The sequence below is a fragment of the Prionailurus viverrinus genome, chromosome A1 (genome assembly GCF_022837055.1).
Source record: "Prionailurus viverrinus isolate Anna chromosome A1, UM_Priviv_1.0, whole genome shotgun sequence".
Taxonomy (NCBI): Eukaryota; Metazoa; Chordata; class Mammalia; order Carnivora; family Felidae; genus Prionailurus; species Prionailurus viverrinus.
The window spans coordinates 11,561,401-11,579,912 of record NC_062561.1 but is presented as its reverse complement, the minus strand read 5'-3'; the positions used below and the strand labels follow the sequence as shown (position 1 = coordinate 11,579,912).

The window sequence follows — 18,512 nt, the reverse complement described above, 5'->3', positions numbered from 1 at the left end:
CACTGAAAGGCTAAAGCACACAGCAGTATGTGAGGCCACTTCACAAATTCTCGCCAAGAGACACGCCAGCTGCAGAATCCCCACCAGACCGGGACTGCTGTACCTCTGCAGCAACGGCACTGCAGGGCTTCCCCCTCTGCCAAGCGCTGCACGGCTCCCTCAGCGCCCCCCCCCCCCCCCCCCCACCCCGCAGCTCCCCTCTCTGCCCAGAGGCAGCTGCTGCTTCCCCACAGGTGCTGCTCCTGAGTGCACTTTCCAATACATCTGCATGAAAATCTCAGTCTGTTTCCTGGGAAACTGACCTAAGAAGTGATCTCGTTTAATTAATTCATCGGCTGCCACAGTGTTTGTAATATAGTAACACAACAGATTGAACACACAGTAGTCCCTACTTCAAGCCCAACTCTCAGATGGTTGGATTTGGTTTGGCTTTGTTAGCTGAAGCAGAAGAAGAACACATAGGCATTAGAGCCTGAAAGTATGGGTTCCAATCGTTTATATAATTGTGACCTTGGGCAGGTTATTTAACATCTCTGAGCTCCGGTCTCCCCATCTGTACAGAGGGATGATAACAGCAAATGAACAGCATTACTACGAGCACTTTATGTATATATGTGAAGTTTTCAACAATTACCCACTCCCCCCGCCCCATTTTGTTAGAAGTGGGGACAGAAAGAAACTAAAACTGAGTCCCTGTCCTTGAAGAGATCACAGTATCATTGGTGGGGAGGAGGTTCAGAAACGTGGACACAGGATCATGGGCCACGTGACGGATGCTGAAGCAACCCAACGCACTAAACGCTACAGAAACTGAGGAGGGAAGATCTAAGCTGGCATAAGCACCCAGCTGGGGAGGAACATTATTCAGCTGGGCTGAATAGCGAATGACAACGGTTCTCCAACTCCTTTAGACAGGAGGACAAAGGGCATTGTTAGTAAGGTGTATTTTTTAAAGGTTGAAAGTGTTAAATGTTATATATAATGCATCAGGCACATGAAGTGGCATAGTTTAGCTGAGGTGTGTGGGGTGGTGGTTTGAGGCAGCTGAAGAGTTTTTCAGGCCTATGAAGGAGTGTGGGTTTCATTTTCTAAGGGACAGGGGCCACTGAAGATTTTAAGCCAGGAACCATCATCAGTAGATTTGAGTGTTAGATAAGTACTACTTCGGGTTTAAGGTGGCACTTCGAAACGTTCGAAGAGAATTTTTTCCTCTAACATTTAACATCAAACTAAATAAAAAAAAAAAGAAATGTTCACTAAAAACCCAAATGAGGAATATTCTGATGTAAAATTTAAAAACTGGTGATGAAAGAAAGAAATGAGAGTGTGGATAGGTCAGGCACAGAAGGGGCTCAGCTTCTAATCTCCGTCCCCAAACTGGTGAAAATTTGAGAATTCTATTACCTGTAAACCTGGAGAAAAGCAAATGGAATGGGCGTCTAACCTTCTTCCTCTTTTGATCACAAATAATGAACATGGCTGCAGGGGAAAAGCAGACGAGCAGGACTGACAGAAGTGAACATTCCAGGGTGTTGGTGGGTTGAACTGTGTCCCCCACTCAAGACGTTGAAGTCCTGACCCCCAGTACCTGTGAGCGTGACCTTATTTGGAAACAAGGTCTTTGCAGACGTAATCAAGTTAAGATGCAGTCGTGACGATCAATGTCCTTATACAAAGGGGAAGTTTGGACACAGACACGCACACAGAGAGAAAGTCACGTGAAGATGAAGGCAGAGATCGTGGTGGTGCACCTATAAGCCACGGAGCAGTAAAGATTGCCAGCAAACCAGCGGGTGCGGGGAGCAAGGCGCTGAACACGTCTCCCTCACAGCCTCAGAAGGAACCAACTCTGCCGACACCTTGCTTTCGGACTTCTGGTCTGCAGAACTGAGACAGTAAATTTTGGTTGTTTATGCTCCCCCAGCTTGTGGTACTTAGTTACGGCAGCAATGCAAATTAATCACAGGGGACTCACGGAACCAGGAAAAATGATGAAGAATAGAGCTAGTATCTCCCAGAGATGGACAATATATAGTGGAAAGAAACTCAAGTTTGCAGCCATTACTCAGTAACTAAGAGGGGGAAAAATGGTCTTGGACACGGTAGAAAGTCAAGAACCACTGGGTCCTGGCAGGTCTCACACGTTTTCCTCCCGTGCACCTCACCTCCTCACCGCTATCTGCCTTGGGGCCATGAGAAGTGATCTCAGGTAAGTCTCCACAAGCAGCCAGGCTCCCGGGTCCTGCCGTATTTCCCATCTCCGGAAAGTTTCATACACTACCTCCTTTCGCACCGTCTCCTACCTCTCCCTGCCGCCTGGAACACCTTCACTGGACAAGTCCTCACTACCCTCAACCATTCCTTAAGTGCTGTCTTTACCGGCCTGCTGTAACTGAGACCTGGCTCTCCTCCTCCGAGGCCACTGCTGCCCCCTGCAGACCTCTTGTGCCACAGGACGTCAGGCTGGGGTAGTTGTCTCCCCTGCTCTTGGCTCGCGGCTGCTCCCCACCTCTAAAAACATTCACCCCGTTATTGGACCTTTCTAGTCAGTCTACACGATCTCATCGGGATGCTAGTAGCACTTGCACTGGAAAACACAGACATTCTCTTGATCCCAATTCTCCTTCTTGTGAGTGCTCCATTTCCCTTTGGTGCTTGAAGCATGACCTTATAATGCCTGTGTCCACTGTGCGCGTGCCTCTCCTTCCACTCCCCTGCCCACCTTACCATCAGACTGGCTCCTCCTGGGGCTCAAGCCAGCAGCCCCTTCCTGGCCCTCGCCTCCCTGTCTCAGCCCTCAAATGCCATCCGAGACCGAATCAGTCCCCTCTTTCTGGAACTCTTCCCTCTGGGCTCTCAGCGCAGCTCACTCCCTAAGTATTCCTCCCACTCCTCAGGCTGCTCCTCTTGTTTCTTTTACTGGTTCCTTTACATCTTCCTGCTTCTAAGCGTCAGAGTGTCCGAGCCACCTCTCTAGCTACTCCCACACCCACTGGCCTCATCCAGTCTCACAGCTTTAAACAGCACCTGTACGTTGATGATGTCCCAGTTTATATCTTCAGCCCAGACCGCTTCCCCAGACTCCTGCATACCCAACTGTCAGGTAGAAATTTCTGTTTAGACTAAGCATCTAAAACAACTGACCAAACTGAGCTCTTCACCCTTCCCACACACATCTCTTTTTCTTGTTCTCTTTCCCTCTCAGTAAATGACAGCTCTCTCTTCTTATGTGCTCAGACCAAACACCTTGGCACTGAACTCCTTGACTCCTCTCTTTACTTCACACTGTCCCTCTCCTTCAAAATACAATCAGAATCTCACCCATGGAATTTAAACAACGACAATAACAACAACAATAAACAAGAAAAAAAAAATCAAACACACAGAAAAAGAGACCAGATTCCCTGGTTGGGAAATAAATGTGCCCTCTGTGTTGGAGGCAGACACGATCTCCATCCTTCCAAGATTTTTTTGCTATATAAGCATTCTTGAAGTGAGAGTCTGAGACAATGGCTGCTACAAAATGTGTAGGAACATCACAGAGAATAACCTTCCAACACAGGGAACTAATGGGACACAGGGAAAATAGCTAGCTAGCAAGGTGGTAGGTACATTTTAATCCAACCATGCTAATAATCACATTAAAGTTGATCAGATTAAACATACCAGTTAAAAGACCAGAGACCCTCACACTGGATAAGAAAGCAAGATCCAACTGGGCTGTCTTCCAGAAACCCAATTTAAATATAAAGATGTTGACAGGTTAAAAATACCAGGTGGGAAAAGATGTACCATACAAACAAGTACTAACCATACAAAAGTTGGAGCGGCCACACTAAATAAACAAAGTTGGCTTTAGAACAAGAGACATTATTTGGGATATGAGGGATATTGCAGAGAAGTGGGAGGTGGAGGTTTGAGTGCTCAATAAACTATAGAGGGAAGTTATAATTATTTACCCAGTAACCATTCAAATGCTACAAAACATTCCTAGCAACTTCTTTAAAATTAAATATCACAGAATAGGATGTAGGTTCTTTCCCTGTAATACTGTAGAATTGCTGTTCATGAAGAATTGAGGTTAACACAGGCCTACTTTCAAATCGCTAGTCACTAAATTTGCTGATTTGTAACTCCAATTAATCTTAAGGAAGACAAATTTTAAAAGATAACATTTTCCAAAAGCATTCATAAAAAGCTACAATTAAAAATATACCGTGGAGCAAAGGAAACAATCAGCAAAACTAAAAGGCAGCCGACAGAATGGGAGAAGATATTTGCAAACGACATATCAGATAAAGGGCTAGTATCCAACATCTATAAAGAACTTACCAAACTCAACACCCAATAAACAAATAATCTAGCGAAGAAATGGGCAAAAGACATGAGTAGACACCTCTCCAAAGAAGACATCTAGATGGCCAACCAGCACATGAAGAAATGCTCAACTTCACTCCTCATCAGGGAAATAGAAATCAAAACCACAATAAGATACCACCTCACACCTGTAAGTGGCAAACATTAACAACTCAGGTAACAACAGATGTTGGTGAGGATGGGGAGAAAGAGGATCTCTTTTGCACTGCTGCTGGGAATGCAAACTGGTGCAACCACTCTGGAAAACAGTATGGAGGTTCCTCAAAAAATTAAAAATAGAACTACCCTACAACCCAGCAATTGCACTACTAGGCATTTATCCACAAGATACAGGGGTGCTGTTTTGAAGGGGCGCATGCACCCCCATGTTTATAGCAGAACTATCGACAATAGCCAAAGTGTGGAAAGAGTCCAAATGTCCATCGATGGATGAATGGATAAAGATGTGGTAAACACACACACACACACACACACACACACACACACACACACACACACTGGAGTATTACTCGGCAATCAAAAAGAATGAAATCTGGCCATTTACAACTACGTGATGGAACTAGAGGGTATTACAGTAAGCGAAGTCAGTCAGAGAGAGATAAATATCACAGGACTGCACTTATATGAGGACTTTAAGACACAGAACAGATGAACACAAGGGAAGGGAAGCAAAAATAATATAAAAACAGGGAGGGGGACAAAACATACGAGACTTAAATATGGAGAACAGAGGGTTCCTGGAAGGGGTGTGGGAGGGGGGATGGGCTAAATGGGTAAGGGGAATTAAGGAATCCACTCCTGAAATCATTGTTGCACTATATGCTAACTTGGATGTACATTAAAAAAAATAAACAAGAAAAAAAAGAAATAAAAAAAAAATACACTGTGGATTACCTATTTTTTTCACAACAGAAACTACAAATCCTATTAAGTCCACCTCAGAACAAGGTGGCTGGAAGTCTGGATCCAATAGTTTGTTAAAGTAAAGGGGCTCCCTCGGCTGATAAACTTGGAATAGGAGTTCATCTGAAGCCTACAAGAAAAAAAAATCAGCGTATGTAGATTCTCTAAACTAATATGCATTAATCAAAATTAAAAAACTATAATGAAAAGTTTGTACCGGTAGTTGTTGATACTGAGTTTTCTTTGTTGCTGTGAGCTGTATGTGAGCTCTTTCAGATTTACTTTTAGATTGTGACGTTGCAAGATGATAGATTCTGTATCTTTTTCCCTCTGTTAACAGGGAATATAAATCAGATGATGGACGCCAGATACTCAATGTAACTAGATAAAGAGGAAAAAGACATAATACAAGAACTGATATTCATTAAAATTCTTATAAAATATGGTAGCAACAAAGATCCAAGGATTATATCATTATATTGTGGGCACTGGTAGCCCACTTTTGCTCCTCTGATACATGTTGACTTTATGCTTTAGCACTTGAAGTCATTTTGTTAATAAATAGTACTTGACCTTAAAAAAATTTACATACTGACCTGAATCTTTTTCTTTTTTCCCATAGCTTATGATACGCATCTTCCACACAGTTGTAACATCCCTTGGTAACATTTGTTCTCCTTGCTCAGCAGATTCCATAGCCTTCCTGAATTCCAGCTGGATCTGTGCTTGCTTCTTATCATTCAACATCTGTCTGTGATTATTCAAAGCTCTTATCTGCTCTTCACTGAAATAAGCCTATGATCATTTAATTTATTAAGGCAAATTTTATTAGAATAAAAGGCAAACAAAACAAAAAAACCTCATCCACTATAAATGAACCTCTTTATTTATTTTGTAATGTTTATTTATTTTTGAGAGGGAGAGAGGCAGAGCGTGAGTGAGGGAGAGGCACAAAGAGAGAGAGAGAGAGAGAGAGAGAGAGACACACACACACACACACATACACACACACACACACACACACACACACACACACACACACACACAGAGTTCGAAGCAGGCCCTAGGCTCGGAGCTGTCAGCACAGAGCCCGATGCGGGATTCGAACTCACGGACCATGTGAGATCATGACCTGAGCTGAAGTTGGATGCTTAACCGACTGAGCCACCCAGGCGACCCATGAATCTCTTTAAATGGGGATAAAATATGACAGAACTGAGTTCACTTTAATAATACAATATAAAAATTGAGATTAATGTACTTACCTTATCACATAACAAATATTTTCAGGTACCTTAGACTGTTCACCTATCTTTATGACAAATTTCCCCAGGGCCAAAATAACCCCTTACTTATAAATGTACCGTAATAATCATAACTGTCATCAACATTACAAATGGCTGACATTTGAATGCTCCCTATATTTGAGGAATGGATCTGTGTGTGATAAATGTATTAATTCATTTAATCCTTACAGTAACCCCGTGGAGGTAGGCACTGTATTGTTTGCATGTTATGGATGATGAAACTGATGCAGAGAGAATGAATCACTTGCAGGGCATACAGGGAGAGGCAGTTCAAGAGCTCCCATTCTTACCCCGCTGCAGTACAATTTTATTAACTCTCTGGAATAGCAGATATGACTGAAAACAGACATGTGCTACAAGCACTTCTCTCTGCCTCCACACTTCTCTCCCAGTCATTTTAGCACATTGCTGTCTTTATCTCTTCGGATGCTTACTCAGTATAACAAAAATGAATGAACAAAAAATAAAATCAAACGAAACAGGAAATAGAATCCCAACACAGAGCACGCTAGATAGCTGCTGCCTCACACGTGTTAATATCCACAGTGGGAAGGGAAACTACGGAATCTCTGTGCCCTGAAAAGGTCTTTCTAAATACGAAGAGTGTTTAAACACGATTAAAAAAACCAAACTGTGATTCCAAAGTCTTCCAACACTCAACACTGTCACTGAAAACAAACCCTTTTGACGAGGTCTCTTGGAAGTGGATGGCTATCTTTCCCTCCAAGAATTGCATTAACAACTTTATCTAAGTGAAAGCTCCAGAATCATATACTCCTAGGACCTAGTGATCAAGCCACTCACAGATTTTTCCCTTGACACTCCTCACAGGGTGAATCTCAGTTGTAACATTTGGTAATATGAAGGAATTCTATTCAGAGGAGCACTTCTCTCCTAACGGAGTGCTGTTTATTTCATAGTCCTACTAGTTAAGAAAGTTAAGGCTATCAACCAGATGTATTGCCATCAAATAAACGAGATTAATCAATAAACAACAGTTTTCTTAAAACTTCCCCTCCTATCTAGCCAACTAATCCCAGAATTTGCATGAACTAGATACCCAGGTGTCTAAAAACTTAGGAGGCAGCTTACCTTAATAAATGATGTTCTGATGATAGTAACTAACATTGATAATGGAACTTTATAACAGTACATTTTTGCATTTATTATCTAATTTGATCCCCAACTTATTTTATGCCCATTTTATAGCTATTTTATGCCCAGTTGTCTAATAAATGGCATAGCCGTGAATCTAACACAATTTAGTGCTTCTGACACTTTTCCACCAAAATATTCTTAGAGGATTATCAAATAAACTCTAGGTAGGATCTGAGAAGCAGGTGAGAACATGGCAACTGAGACACTGCTTTGAAGATACTTGTTTTATCTGAAAAGTAAACAAGTTTTGCCTATATTTGAAGCCATGTTTATTTAATACATAAAATTATTTAAAGGGTGCTTGGGTGGCTCAGTTGGTGAAGCGTTTGACTTCAGCTCAGGTCATGACCTCACAGTTGGTGAGTTGGAGCCCCCACGTCGGGCTCTGTGCTGACAGCTCAGAGCCTGGAGCCTGCTTCACATCCCGTGTCTCCCTCTCTCTATCCCTCCTCCGCCACTCTCAAAAATAAATAGACGTTAAAAAAATTATTTAATCCCTCTGTCCTCCATTTGGTATAGAACTGAAATGCACTGGTTTGGCACATCACTGAGCACTCCAGAGATGCACACATCATCTTTGAGAAACACCAATTCAATACAGCACTCCTGTAATGGCCAGAAGACCGACAGCAGCTTCCCACCTTAAAGGATTAAGGTTAAGACTCGCTGTGTGCCCTCTTACTCTCTCACCTCAAGGGAAGCCGGGTCTGGTGCGTTCTTCACTGCTTCATAAAGCTCTGCACCATCTTGCAGAGCACAGACCTGCTGTCTTGTTAATGCACGTAATGGTACACATCGTTTCGTTACACTTTCTAGGAATAAAGCATCACTAATTAGCTGACCCACAAATTTTTAAGAACACTGAAAATTGGAGAAATAAGCAAAAAGTACCCAAAGAAGGGAGGCTAAAAAGCAAAACACAAATTATCTGCCACAAGTTTTCTAGGAAAATGTGAAACTAGTGTACTCACGCCTGGTTTAAAAAATTGTCACACAGAGAGTTTAGAGTCAAATTTGTAAATTAAGTAAATGATTTCATGACTCATTTAATCATGAAAACAGCGTGAGCTGGTGAATCAAAAATGAACAGTTCAACTTTTCCACAGATTTATATAGAAAATGAAGTTGAAAATCATGAAAAAATGCAGAACATAAAATTTTCAGCCATAAAAATAGATAAAAAAACAAATTATCATGTCCTTTATGTAAAAAATACTATGATATATTAAAATTGATGCCAGGGAAACAAGATCTAGCTCCAGATGTAATAACATGACAACCAACAACCACAACAACAAAAATGCAAAAGTTATATAAAGTAGATAAGGACAATGAAGAAAGAAAATGATGAATAGCTTAGGGAAAATAATTGTTTTTTGAGTGTTTATCTTTCTTGTGTTTCGATATATATGACATATAACAATGTGTAAATTTAAGGCTTATGTGTTGTTTTGATGTAATTATATAGTTAATATGATTGCCATTGTATTGATATTTACCACAGCACAGTAGTACAATACTGTCTATATTCATTACACTGTGCATTGGATCACCACAGTTTATTTACTGCTCATTGTTAAGTTTTATCCTTAAACACCATCAGTTTTACCCCCCTACCCCCTCATTCCCTGGTAACCACCATTTTACTATACTTTTGTAAGTCTGACTTTGTTATATTCCACATATAAGCGGTACCATACAGTATTTGTCTGAGGTAAAAGAATTTGGCAGTTTCTTCCCTTGTTGCTATTGTTTCTCTAGGGCCAAAAAAGGGGCACTATAAATATTTTGGTACTGAAGCTTAAGAGGAAGTTTACTTAAGACTACTGAAAAGTGAGGGGCGCCTGGGCGGCCCAGTCAGTTAAGCTTCTGACTTTGGCTCAGGTCATGATCTCACGGTTTGTGGGTTCAAGCTCTGTGTCAGGCTCTGTGCTGACAGCTCAGAGCCTGGAGTCTGCTTCAGATTCTGTGTCTCCCTCTCTCTATCCCTCCCCTGCTCATGCTCTATCTCTCTCTGCTTCTCAAAAATAAATAAACGTTAAAAATTTTTTTTGTAACAAAAACAAGACTTCTGAAAAGGGCTGTGGTTATATAATGTTTTATTGCCTAAGACAATTACAAGTATCTAAAAGCTCAGTGTGTTGAATAATGAGGTGATAATTTGGGGTCAGTTCAATGTTTATCTGTATATCTAGGTAATACTTTTATTTTTATTTTTTAAGTTTATTTATTTATTATTTGAGAGAGTGTACACACACACAAGCATGCAGGGGAGGGGCAGACAGAGAGGGAGAGAGAGAATCCCAAGCAAGGTCCATGGTGTCAGCATAGAGCCCCTCACGGGGTTTGAAGCCACAAACTGTGAGGTCATGACCTGAGCCAAAACCAAGAGTTGGACGCTTAACTGACTGAACCACCCAGGTGCCCCTATGTAGTATTTTTTAAAAAAACTTAAAAAGTCAGATCTAGAATAGGAAAAAGAAGTCTATTACTCAAAGACAATTCACCCAATTACAAAAGTTAAATCAGAGAAGTCTCTAAAACGTCTAATTAAAAGAAAACAAAACTTGTCCTATTTAAAACAACTTATAGTATACAACCCATCTTACCGTCATGCTTTTCAAATTCTGCTTGAATTTTATTGAATAAGATTTCTAGTTTCTTTTGTTGGGCCTCTGCATATTTTGTCGCCTCCCTTTCTTCCTCTCTTTCATTGCGAAATATGCATAATCCAGATGGAGTCTTCTCCATCCACTGTAATGATGTGTGAAACAAAAGTACATGGTAGGAAGGGATCATTCAAATTAATTGTCCCCCCAAAAAGAAATACATAGTGAACGTCAAAAATGTACCATACCTGTATGGGGTATGTTCTTTGAATAACTACATCAACACAACCAACGTTTCCTCCATCACTAAAAAGTGATGACAAGGGGAGAGGGAAAGGTCTAGGATCAGGAAAGAATCCAAGTTTGGCATACCAGCAAGCAGGCCGAGTACTATTCGCAGATATCTGGACAAATTAATGGACAAATCAACTTCTAAGTTTATATCCAACTCTATTTCAGATTTTATAACATTTTCATTAATTCTTCCATTCATTCAAACATATTCACTTTTAAAAGTCCCATGAAGAAAAGACAGTACAAAAATTATACAAAAGTGAAAACGCTTTCAAAATATAGTCTCTCAAAAAATTGTTTATGCTGTTATAGTCTTAATCTAAATATTAGTATTAGAAAATTAATAAAAGAGACTCCAAATTAAACATGATGGATTAAAATGTACTTATTTACCTAGGTTCCCTCAAAAATCCTACAAGGATAAAGAGAACTGGAGACAGGAGGACAATGGATGAGACACTGGCAAAATTTTGGAAGCTAAAAGCCTACTGGACACCTGGTGGTAAGTAATGAAGCAGCCCGAGAAATGTTAATAAAAATAGCAAACATTCATAAAACACTTATCATGGTGCCTGGATAGTGTTAAGTACCTTATGTCTATTAACAGTTAATCCTTACAACAATCCTTACTCCCATTCCATACTCCTGTTTCATTCTTATTCTCATTTTACAGATGACAAAACTGAAGTATAACCTGCCCAACATTACTCAGCTGGCAAACTTGTATGGAGGCAATATGGAAGAAAATAATTTAGGGAAATCACTTAGAATTTGGAGGCAACCAAATTCTGGAGGTACCTCTGGAGGAAGGAGCGTGAGGTGCAGCCGAAAACAGAAAGAATGGTTGAGATTTTGTATAAAGATAGTTAAGACCTCAGATTTCATTTCCTAACCCGAGCAGCCCGGTGACTGTCCTTCTCTCACACCAAGAAGAACCCAGGACAATTTACTTTCTTGACAAGCTGAATTATACATATCCTGGGCTCTGGAACACAAGGCAGAGACAGCTGGGGTGAGGGTGAGATTCTATACTGAAAACAAAAAATGCAATGAAAATCCTTATGCTGAAAATGAGTCTATTGGTTTTCTTATTCTGTTCAGCTCTCAGACCAGTGACTGATATTTGAGGGTCTCCTAATGAAAACACAAGCCCTGTCTTATCACGCTACAAGTTGACAAAGCCCACCTCACACAGAGCTTCTGATCAGCTCATTAGTGCCCCACTCTTGAAGAGGAAAGAACAGCTAACAATTACCAGTTGAAGGAATTCTCCAACATGAGACCCAAACAAACAAAAAAGAGACATTATAGGGGAAAAAAATGCAGTGAGCAGAAAAAACTAAGATAAAACACAATATTACTAGCTTGAGAAACATGAGAAGATGTTGGATCTATGAAACAAGAATGGGATGTAATAAAAAAAGAAACATTCAGGGAATAATGAAGGGCTCTTGAAAATGGAAAATTATGCCTGCCAATAGGCACAAATTCACTTTAGGGATTAGAAAATTAGAACTAGAAAGTAGGAGGAACAAAGACAATAAAATAGAATATAGGAGAAAAGATGAGAAAAATCAGAAGACCAATCAGAGAGGCCTACTGCCCAAATATTAGTTCAGGAAAATTGGTAAGGAAAAAATGGAGGAGGAAGAAATTATCAAAGAACTACTTCAAGAAAATTTCCTAGAACTCAATGATTGTACCCAAATGATGATTTTAAAAGACAGGCCAATACCAAAGTACCTTACTGTGAAATTTCCAGATACTGCAGACAAATGATCTTCAAACAGATCTTAGAAACAGATAATATAGTGAAGGACTGAGAGTAAGAATAGCACAGAACTGAGCAGAAACTATACCAGAAGCAAGAAGATAATAGAGAAAATGTCTTCAAAATTCTGAAGAAGCTATTTCCAATTCAAATTCTATATTCAGTCATCTTACAATAAGATCAAAGAAAAAGCTACATGCTCCCTCTGTGAAGAAGTCTGTGGGGGTTGGTTATGTGCCCTCAGAGCTAGAGAATAAATCCATATAGATGTGATATCCAGAAAACAGGGCTTTCAACACAGAAAGAGGTAAAAATAATTTCCAGGATGGTAACAGGTCAGAATACATAGAAGATAACCACTTCAGAATGAAAGAGTGTAAAGAGGTCCCAGAGGTCTCCAAGAAAAAGAAATGGAATTGATAAAGGTATTGTAACAGACTGATATGGTTTTTAATTATGTCTCTTGTATGGGCATGAGTTGGTGATAAGGACACAAAGTTAAAAATACACACATGCACACACAACAGCAAGACAGTTAACTCCAGGAAAGCAGTAGGTTGTATAGAAAATGTAGTTAGTATATTACATGCTGAGCTGCAAAAATATTTTTCAGTCATTATAAACAGTGAATAGAGACTTCACTCCTCAACCTCAGAGCAGGAAGCTAATAGTTAATGTCTAAACAGAAGGAGAAAAGACGACATCACAATATAAAGAAAAGAAAGTGCCAAAGGGATTCAAAGTCATTGCCTTTGGGGAGCACTGAATGGAGGTTAGGCAGGATGGCATCAATGACTGCTTCATGGGGGGGGGGGGTGGGTGGTGGTGGTGGTGGTCATAAGCCTTATGTTATGAGTTTTGAAATTATGCACATGCACTGATTTGATATAAACAAAACACTGAAAGCCACTGCAACTTTGATATCCTAAACAACAGAAGCCTGTTTCAGCTTGATTTCTAAAAGCAACACAATGACAAAGTATCTCTTTACCTTAAAAATGTTTAAGTCACTTATAAAATGACTTCCAGAATACAACAGAAGTAAACTATTTATAAGATTATCTCATAAGTGAATCTGTGCAATATTAGTAATTTCTCATATCAGTATTGTAGACTATTCAATATGACAAAGTCCTATTGTGTAGGCTAAAGTTTACATGGAGATGAAAGATATGGTTTATGTTTTTTTTTTTTTTTTTTAAGTTTACTTATTTTGAGAGAGAGTGAGAGTGAGTGTGTGCAGGGGAGGGGCAGAGAGAGAGAGAGGGAGAGACAGAATCCCAAACAGGCTCCAAGTTGTGAGCACACAGCCCAATGTGGGTCTCAAAGCCACAAACTGTGAGATCGTGACTTGAGCGGAAACCAAGAGTCGGATGCTTAACTGACTGAGCCAACCCGGTGCTCCAGAAGCGTACATTTTATTATTATATATTTAAGAATCACTGAAACCAAATTCTCTAATCACACTGGAATATAGGTCTAATGGAGTAATCAGGGTGGAAGCAGAGCAGTACTATGAGAACAAGACGGCACCAAGGGCTATAGGTACCCATAGCACAAAATCAAATCTGGTACATATTTGTACATAGGTACATATTTGCTCCTGCATTATTTTAGCTTGATAAATATCTCTGGATTTCCCAAAAACAGCAGAAAAAAATTTAACAGTCTCAGAAATTTGCCACTTATATTAAGATTATCAGTACGTTTTCAAGAAATGGAGCATCTTTAACAGGCATAATTTTAAAATTTAGAATGTAAAACCTCCCTAGAATGTAACTGAATCAGTTACTGATTTTTACCAAGAGTGTGCATTAATTTAATTTACCTTTAACATAAGAGATTCTGGGGCTTCGAGTGGTGTGCAGGCATCGGGGGAGCCCGCCAGTTCTGCTCCATGAATAATGATCTTATGACCCACGGTCAGTCTGCCCTTCTTCACGAGAGCTAAGAGGGGAGGATCTAGCTGGGCCTTAATGGCATACCATCCATCTGTAAGCTCAACAATGCCCACATTTTTGGTACCCACACCACTAGTTTTACTGCCGGAAGTTTCAGATAGATCTGTGCTTGATGAAATGGTTTCAGAAATGCAGAGAACAAGTGTTTTTGCAGCGGTATCATCCCTTTCCATGATCTTTTTTATAGCTGATCTTTTGCTTCTATCAATTTCCATATCGTATCTAAAAAAAAAAGTAAAAATGAATATTTTAGGAATTTTGAGTCTAGATTTTTATTTTTAAAAAGTCACCGAATGGAGAATAAAAATTAAGTATCTTAACTGAAGAACTATTGAGACAGAATTTAAAATTTGACAGCCAGCAATACAGTAAGTTTTATACTGTTAAAATATGAATTAAATATTAAAATGCCCCAAATGCAAAAATGCTTTATTAGCAATCCCCAAATAAAGGATCAAATTAGTAATTCATAATCTTTTCATATGCCAAGAGTTTAAGGGGGAGGGGTGGGGGAAGAGGGAAGGGAGATGCATGAATGTGTGATTTCTCCTAAGGGGACGGGAGCGTGACAAGAGAACTACCGTGTACAAGTGAGAACAGCAGTGTGGGATGGCGACTGTCACTGACAAGCGATCATGTACCTCTATGACCTAGAAGTCACGGACTGCACAGAAGTCTGAACCTGATCACAGTATGTGACTGGGTAACATAATGCATTATACTTGCCTGTATTTTAGTTGAAGCAACACCCTTTCTGGGCTTAGGCATCTATTAGCAAATTCCTTAGGAAAGGCAAATTCCATAGCTGCCAGTTTCCATATAATCCATCTGTAGTGATTATAGACCCAAATTCTAGAAATGAGGTTTGGATCCACACCTGGGGTGTCACACAGAGCCCTGAACAAATAAAGGTAGAACAATATAAAAAAAAACCCAAAAAACAAAAAACCACATAAGATGATACTGAATTCAATAACCATGACTATTCTTTGCACAAATACTAACGCTAATGTACAAAATCATTCAATAAGTTTTTGAGTTAGTGTATAGTAAGTAATACAGTGTAGACAGTGATTTAACATGTATCAAAATATACTAATAAAATTCACTTTGCATATTAGTCAATACAATAATTTCAACTGGAAATGAGACCCATAATTTAAAATAATTCTATTTTAGATCATTTTTCTTCAAAGAGATTGTTTTTAGAAATCATCTAAGAATATCCTTCTCTAGCCCAGGTGCTTTTTAAAGATCTTCCTCTCTCTGCTCAACTCTCTAACCCTTCTTCCTTTCTTATTCTCACTTTGAGTACTAGGGAAACAAGTAATGAAGAAAACTTCCAGAAGCTTCCACTCCCACACCAGCATCTGGATCCTTACACTTCACCATCTCCTGCCATTTGTATACTAGCTCCCACCTTTTCTTGCCTCGTCAAGGACATTGATCCAGGAAATGCCTCCTCTCTTCCCCTGATAGGGAGATTTCTTTCTTTTCTACTGAACAATTTCTATCAGTTTAAAAAAAAACAGTTTTTTTCTACCTTAAACACAACAAAACTAACACCCTTTGCTCCTCCTTCCTTCTCCAGGTACTGCCTCTTTCAATTTACTCAATTATTTTCATTAAGACTAATAGTGACCTCTACATAGATAAATCCACGGTCAATTCTCAGTCCTCATCTTCCTTTACTTAGCAGTAACTGACACCTGGTCATTCTTGATTCCCTGAAGCTCTGTCCTCACTTGGCTTGCAACACACCACAGTCTTTGGCATTTATTTCTAACTTTCGGGTTGCTCTTTCTCGGTCTTTCTTTTATGGCTTTAAAGTTCCATCTATATGCTGACAACTATGAAATTGATGTCTTTTGCTCATACTTCGCCTATAAACTCCAGACTTTCATATCCAACTACCTACTCAACATCTCCACTTGGATGTCTACTAATATCCCAAGCTTCAAATGTCCCAACTGGATACCCCATTTCTTTTCCATCTTTGCTCTTCTCAATTCTCAGGACATGATAACTGCACCCTTCCAGCTTCCGGTGCTAAAATCTTTGGAGCTATTTTTCCTTTGTTTCTCTCACTTTCCTCAACCAATCCGTGAGCAAACCCTCATGGTGCCAACCTTCAAAACATACCCAGAATCCAGCTGCTTTCCACCAACTCCACCGCTACCTCCTTCGCCCAACTAGCCACGTCTCACCTGGATCACCTCAATAGTTTCCTAAGTGGTCTGTCTGTTTCCAGCATTGTCCTTCCCTAATCTAATTAATCTAATCCCCACAAACAGCCAGAGTCATCCTTTCAAAATTAAAGCAGATCATGTCACCCCTCTGCTTTAAACATTCTTATGATTTACTCAGGGCAAAAACGGTTACTCAGAGTTAAAGCCAAGATTTTTACCAAGGTTTATAAGGCCCCATCTCTCTATTTCATCTGTTACTACTCCTCTCCTGCCCATTCTACTCCAGCTACACTCACTTTCCTCCTGTTCCTCAAATAAGCAGATCTTGCTTACAGCCAATGATGCTTTCCTCACATGGTCTTATGCTCATTCCCTTGACCTCCTTCAGGACACTGATTAAATGTCTGAGACTCAGTGAAGCCTCTTAACTACTTAGCCTATTTTATTTTTATTAAAAAAAAGTTTCTGTTTCATTTTATTTTATTCTTAGAGAGTGAAAGAGTGCATGAATGGGGAGGCATAGGGAGGGAGAGGTAGAGAGAGAAAATGAATCTTAAATAATCTCCACGCGCAGTGCAGAGCCTGACATGGGGCTCAATCCCATGACTCTGGGATCATGACCTGAGCCAAAATCAAAGGTCAGACACTCAACTGACTGAGCCACCCATGCGCCTCTTAGCCTATTCTAAAATTACACCTTTCTTCCCCTGACTCTTCCTATACCCTTTCCAGCTTTATCTTCATAGTATTCATCACCTCCTAATATACTACACAATTTACTTGTTTCTTTTTAAAATTTTCTCTCCCCACTCCAGATCCCTCTACTATAATGTAGAACTTATTAGGGCAGAGATTTTGTTTTCTTTTATTATTCTGAATACCCAGAAGAGTTATCTGGTACATGGTAGGTCCTTGATAAATATTTGTTGGATGACCAAAAAAGACAACTTGAGCTCCAACAGTCAATGTTATGAACCATGTTCTTCTGATTACAGGGTAATTACTCTTAACCACTATACTATGTAGCTTCCTTAATACAAGAAAATAATGTAACTATTTATTATACTTTTCCAACTAGAATCGATAACAGATATCTATGGGAGATAAGAGCAAGATGTAAATAAAATTCCTGTCTTAATATACTCCAAAAACATAACACAAGTTTAAGGAAAAAATGTTTCACCACTTTACGCAAACTATGTATTTCGGAAAGATATACAGAGATTAAAAAAAAAAAATAAGAGCATTAGAGAAAGGATTCTCATCTCTTGCCATTGGCATGGTAAGGCATCCTTGATAGCAAAAATTGTAAATCATCTTTGTATAAACATTAGAAACATAAGAGGTTACATAGTTTTTAAATTGCTGATGTTGGGGCGCCTGGGTGGCTTAGTCGGTTAAACATCCAACTTCGGCTCAGGTTGTGATCTCACAGTTTGTGGGATTGAGCCCCGTGTCAGGCTTTGTGCTGACAGCATAGAGCCTGGAGCCTGCTTTGAATTCTGTGTCTCCCTCTCTCTCTGCCCACCCCCTCCCCAACTCACACTCTTTCTCTCCCAAAAATAAATAAACATTAAAAAAAGTATTTAAATTATTGATGTTTTAGGGCAGTAAAATTTACCAGTTACTTGGTATTACTGATACTTGAGCATCTCTGCTTAACTTCTAGTATTTATATTTTGTATTTGTTAAAATACACAATGAAAGAGAATATGATGTGTGTGTGTGTGTGCGTGTGTGTGTGCGTGTGTGTGTGTGTGTGTGTGTGTGTGTGTGTCTGTCTGTCTATGGTAAGGCTCATTCAAACTTTTCTTATCAGTCTTTATTTTATAAATGCATATGAAAAATGTCCCAATTTAAGAAAAACCAATTCATTAAATCCTAAGGACAAACCATAATTCACTTTTCAAAATATTACAACAGAATGTCAGTTGAACCACAAT

At 39.6% G+C, this 18,512-nt stretch overlaps 1 protein-coding gene across 6 annotated transcripts in view; it reads right to left on the bottom strand.

Annotated features, from left to right (window-relative positions):
- BRCA2 (BRCA2 DNA repair associated) overlaps positions 1 to 18,512 on the bottom strand; it is a 60,314-nt gene that overhangs the window by 8,710 nt on the left and 33,092 nt on the right. For 3 of the 6 annotated variants that reach the window (XM_047853972.1, XM_047853979.1, XM_047853997.1), the window contains exons 17-24: positions 15,107 to 15,277; positions 14,248 to 14,602; positions 10,603 to 10,758; positions 10,355 to 10,499; positions 8,436 to 8,557; positions 5,877 to 6,075; positions 5,498 to 5,661; positions 5,272 to 5,410 (exon numbers count right to left, since the gene is read on the bottom strand). In XM_047853972.1, coding sequence (XP_047709928.1) covers positions 5,272 to 5,410; positions 5,498 to 5,661; positions 5,877 to 6,075; positions 8,436 to 8,557; positions 10,355 to 10,499; positions 10,603 to 10,758; positions 14,248 to 14,602; positions 15,107 to 15,277 — 1,451 coding nt within the window. Of the gene's footprint in view, positions 1 to 5,271; positions 5,411 to 5,497; positions 5,662 to 5,876; positions 6,076 to 8,435; positions 8,558 to 10,354; positions 10,500 to 10,602; positions 10,759 to 14,247; positions 14,603 to 15,106; positions 15,278 to 18,512 lie in introns of those variants that run through there. The other 3 variants (XM_047853988.1, XM_047854007.1, XM_047854015.1) reach the window with 3 other exon arrangements.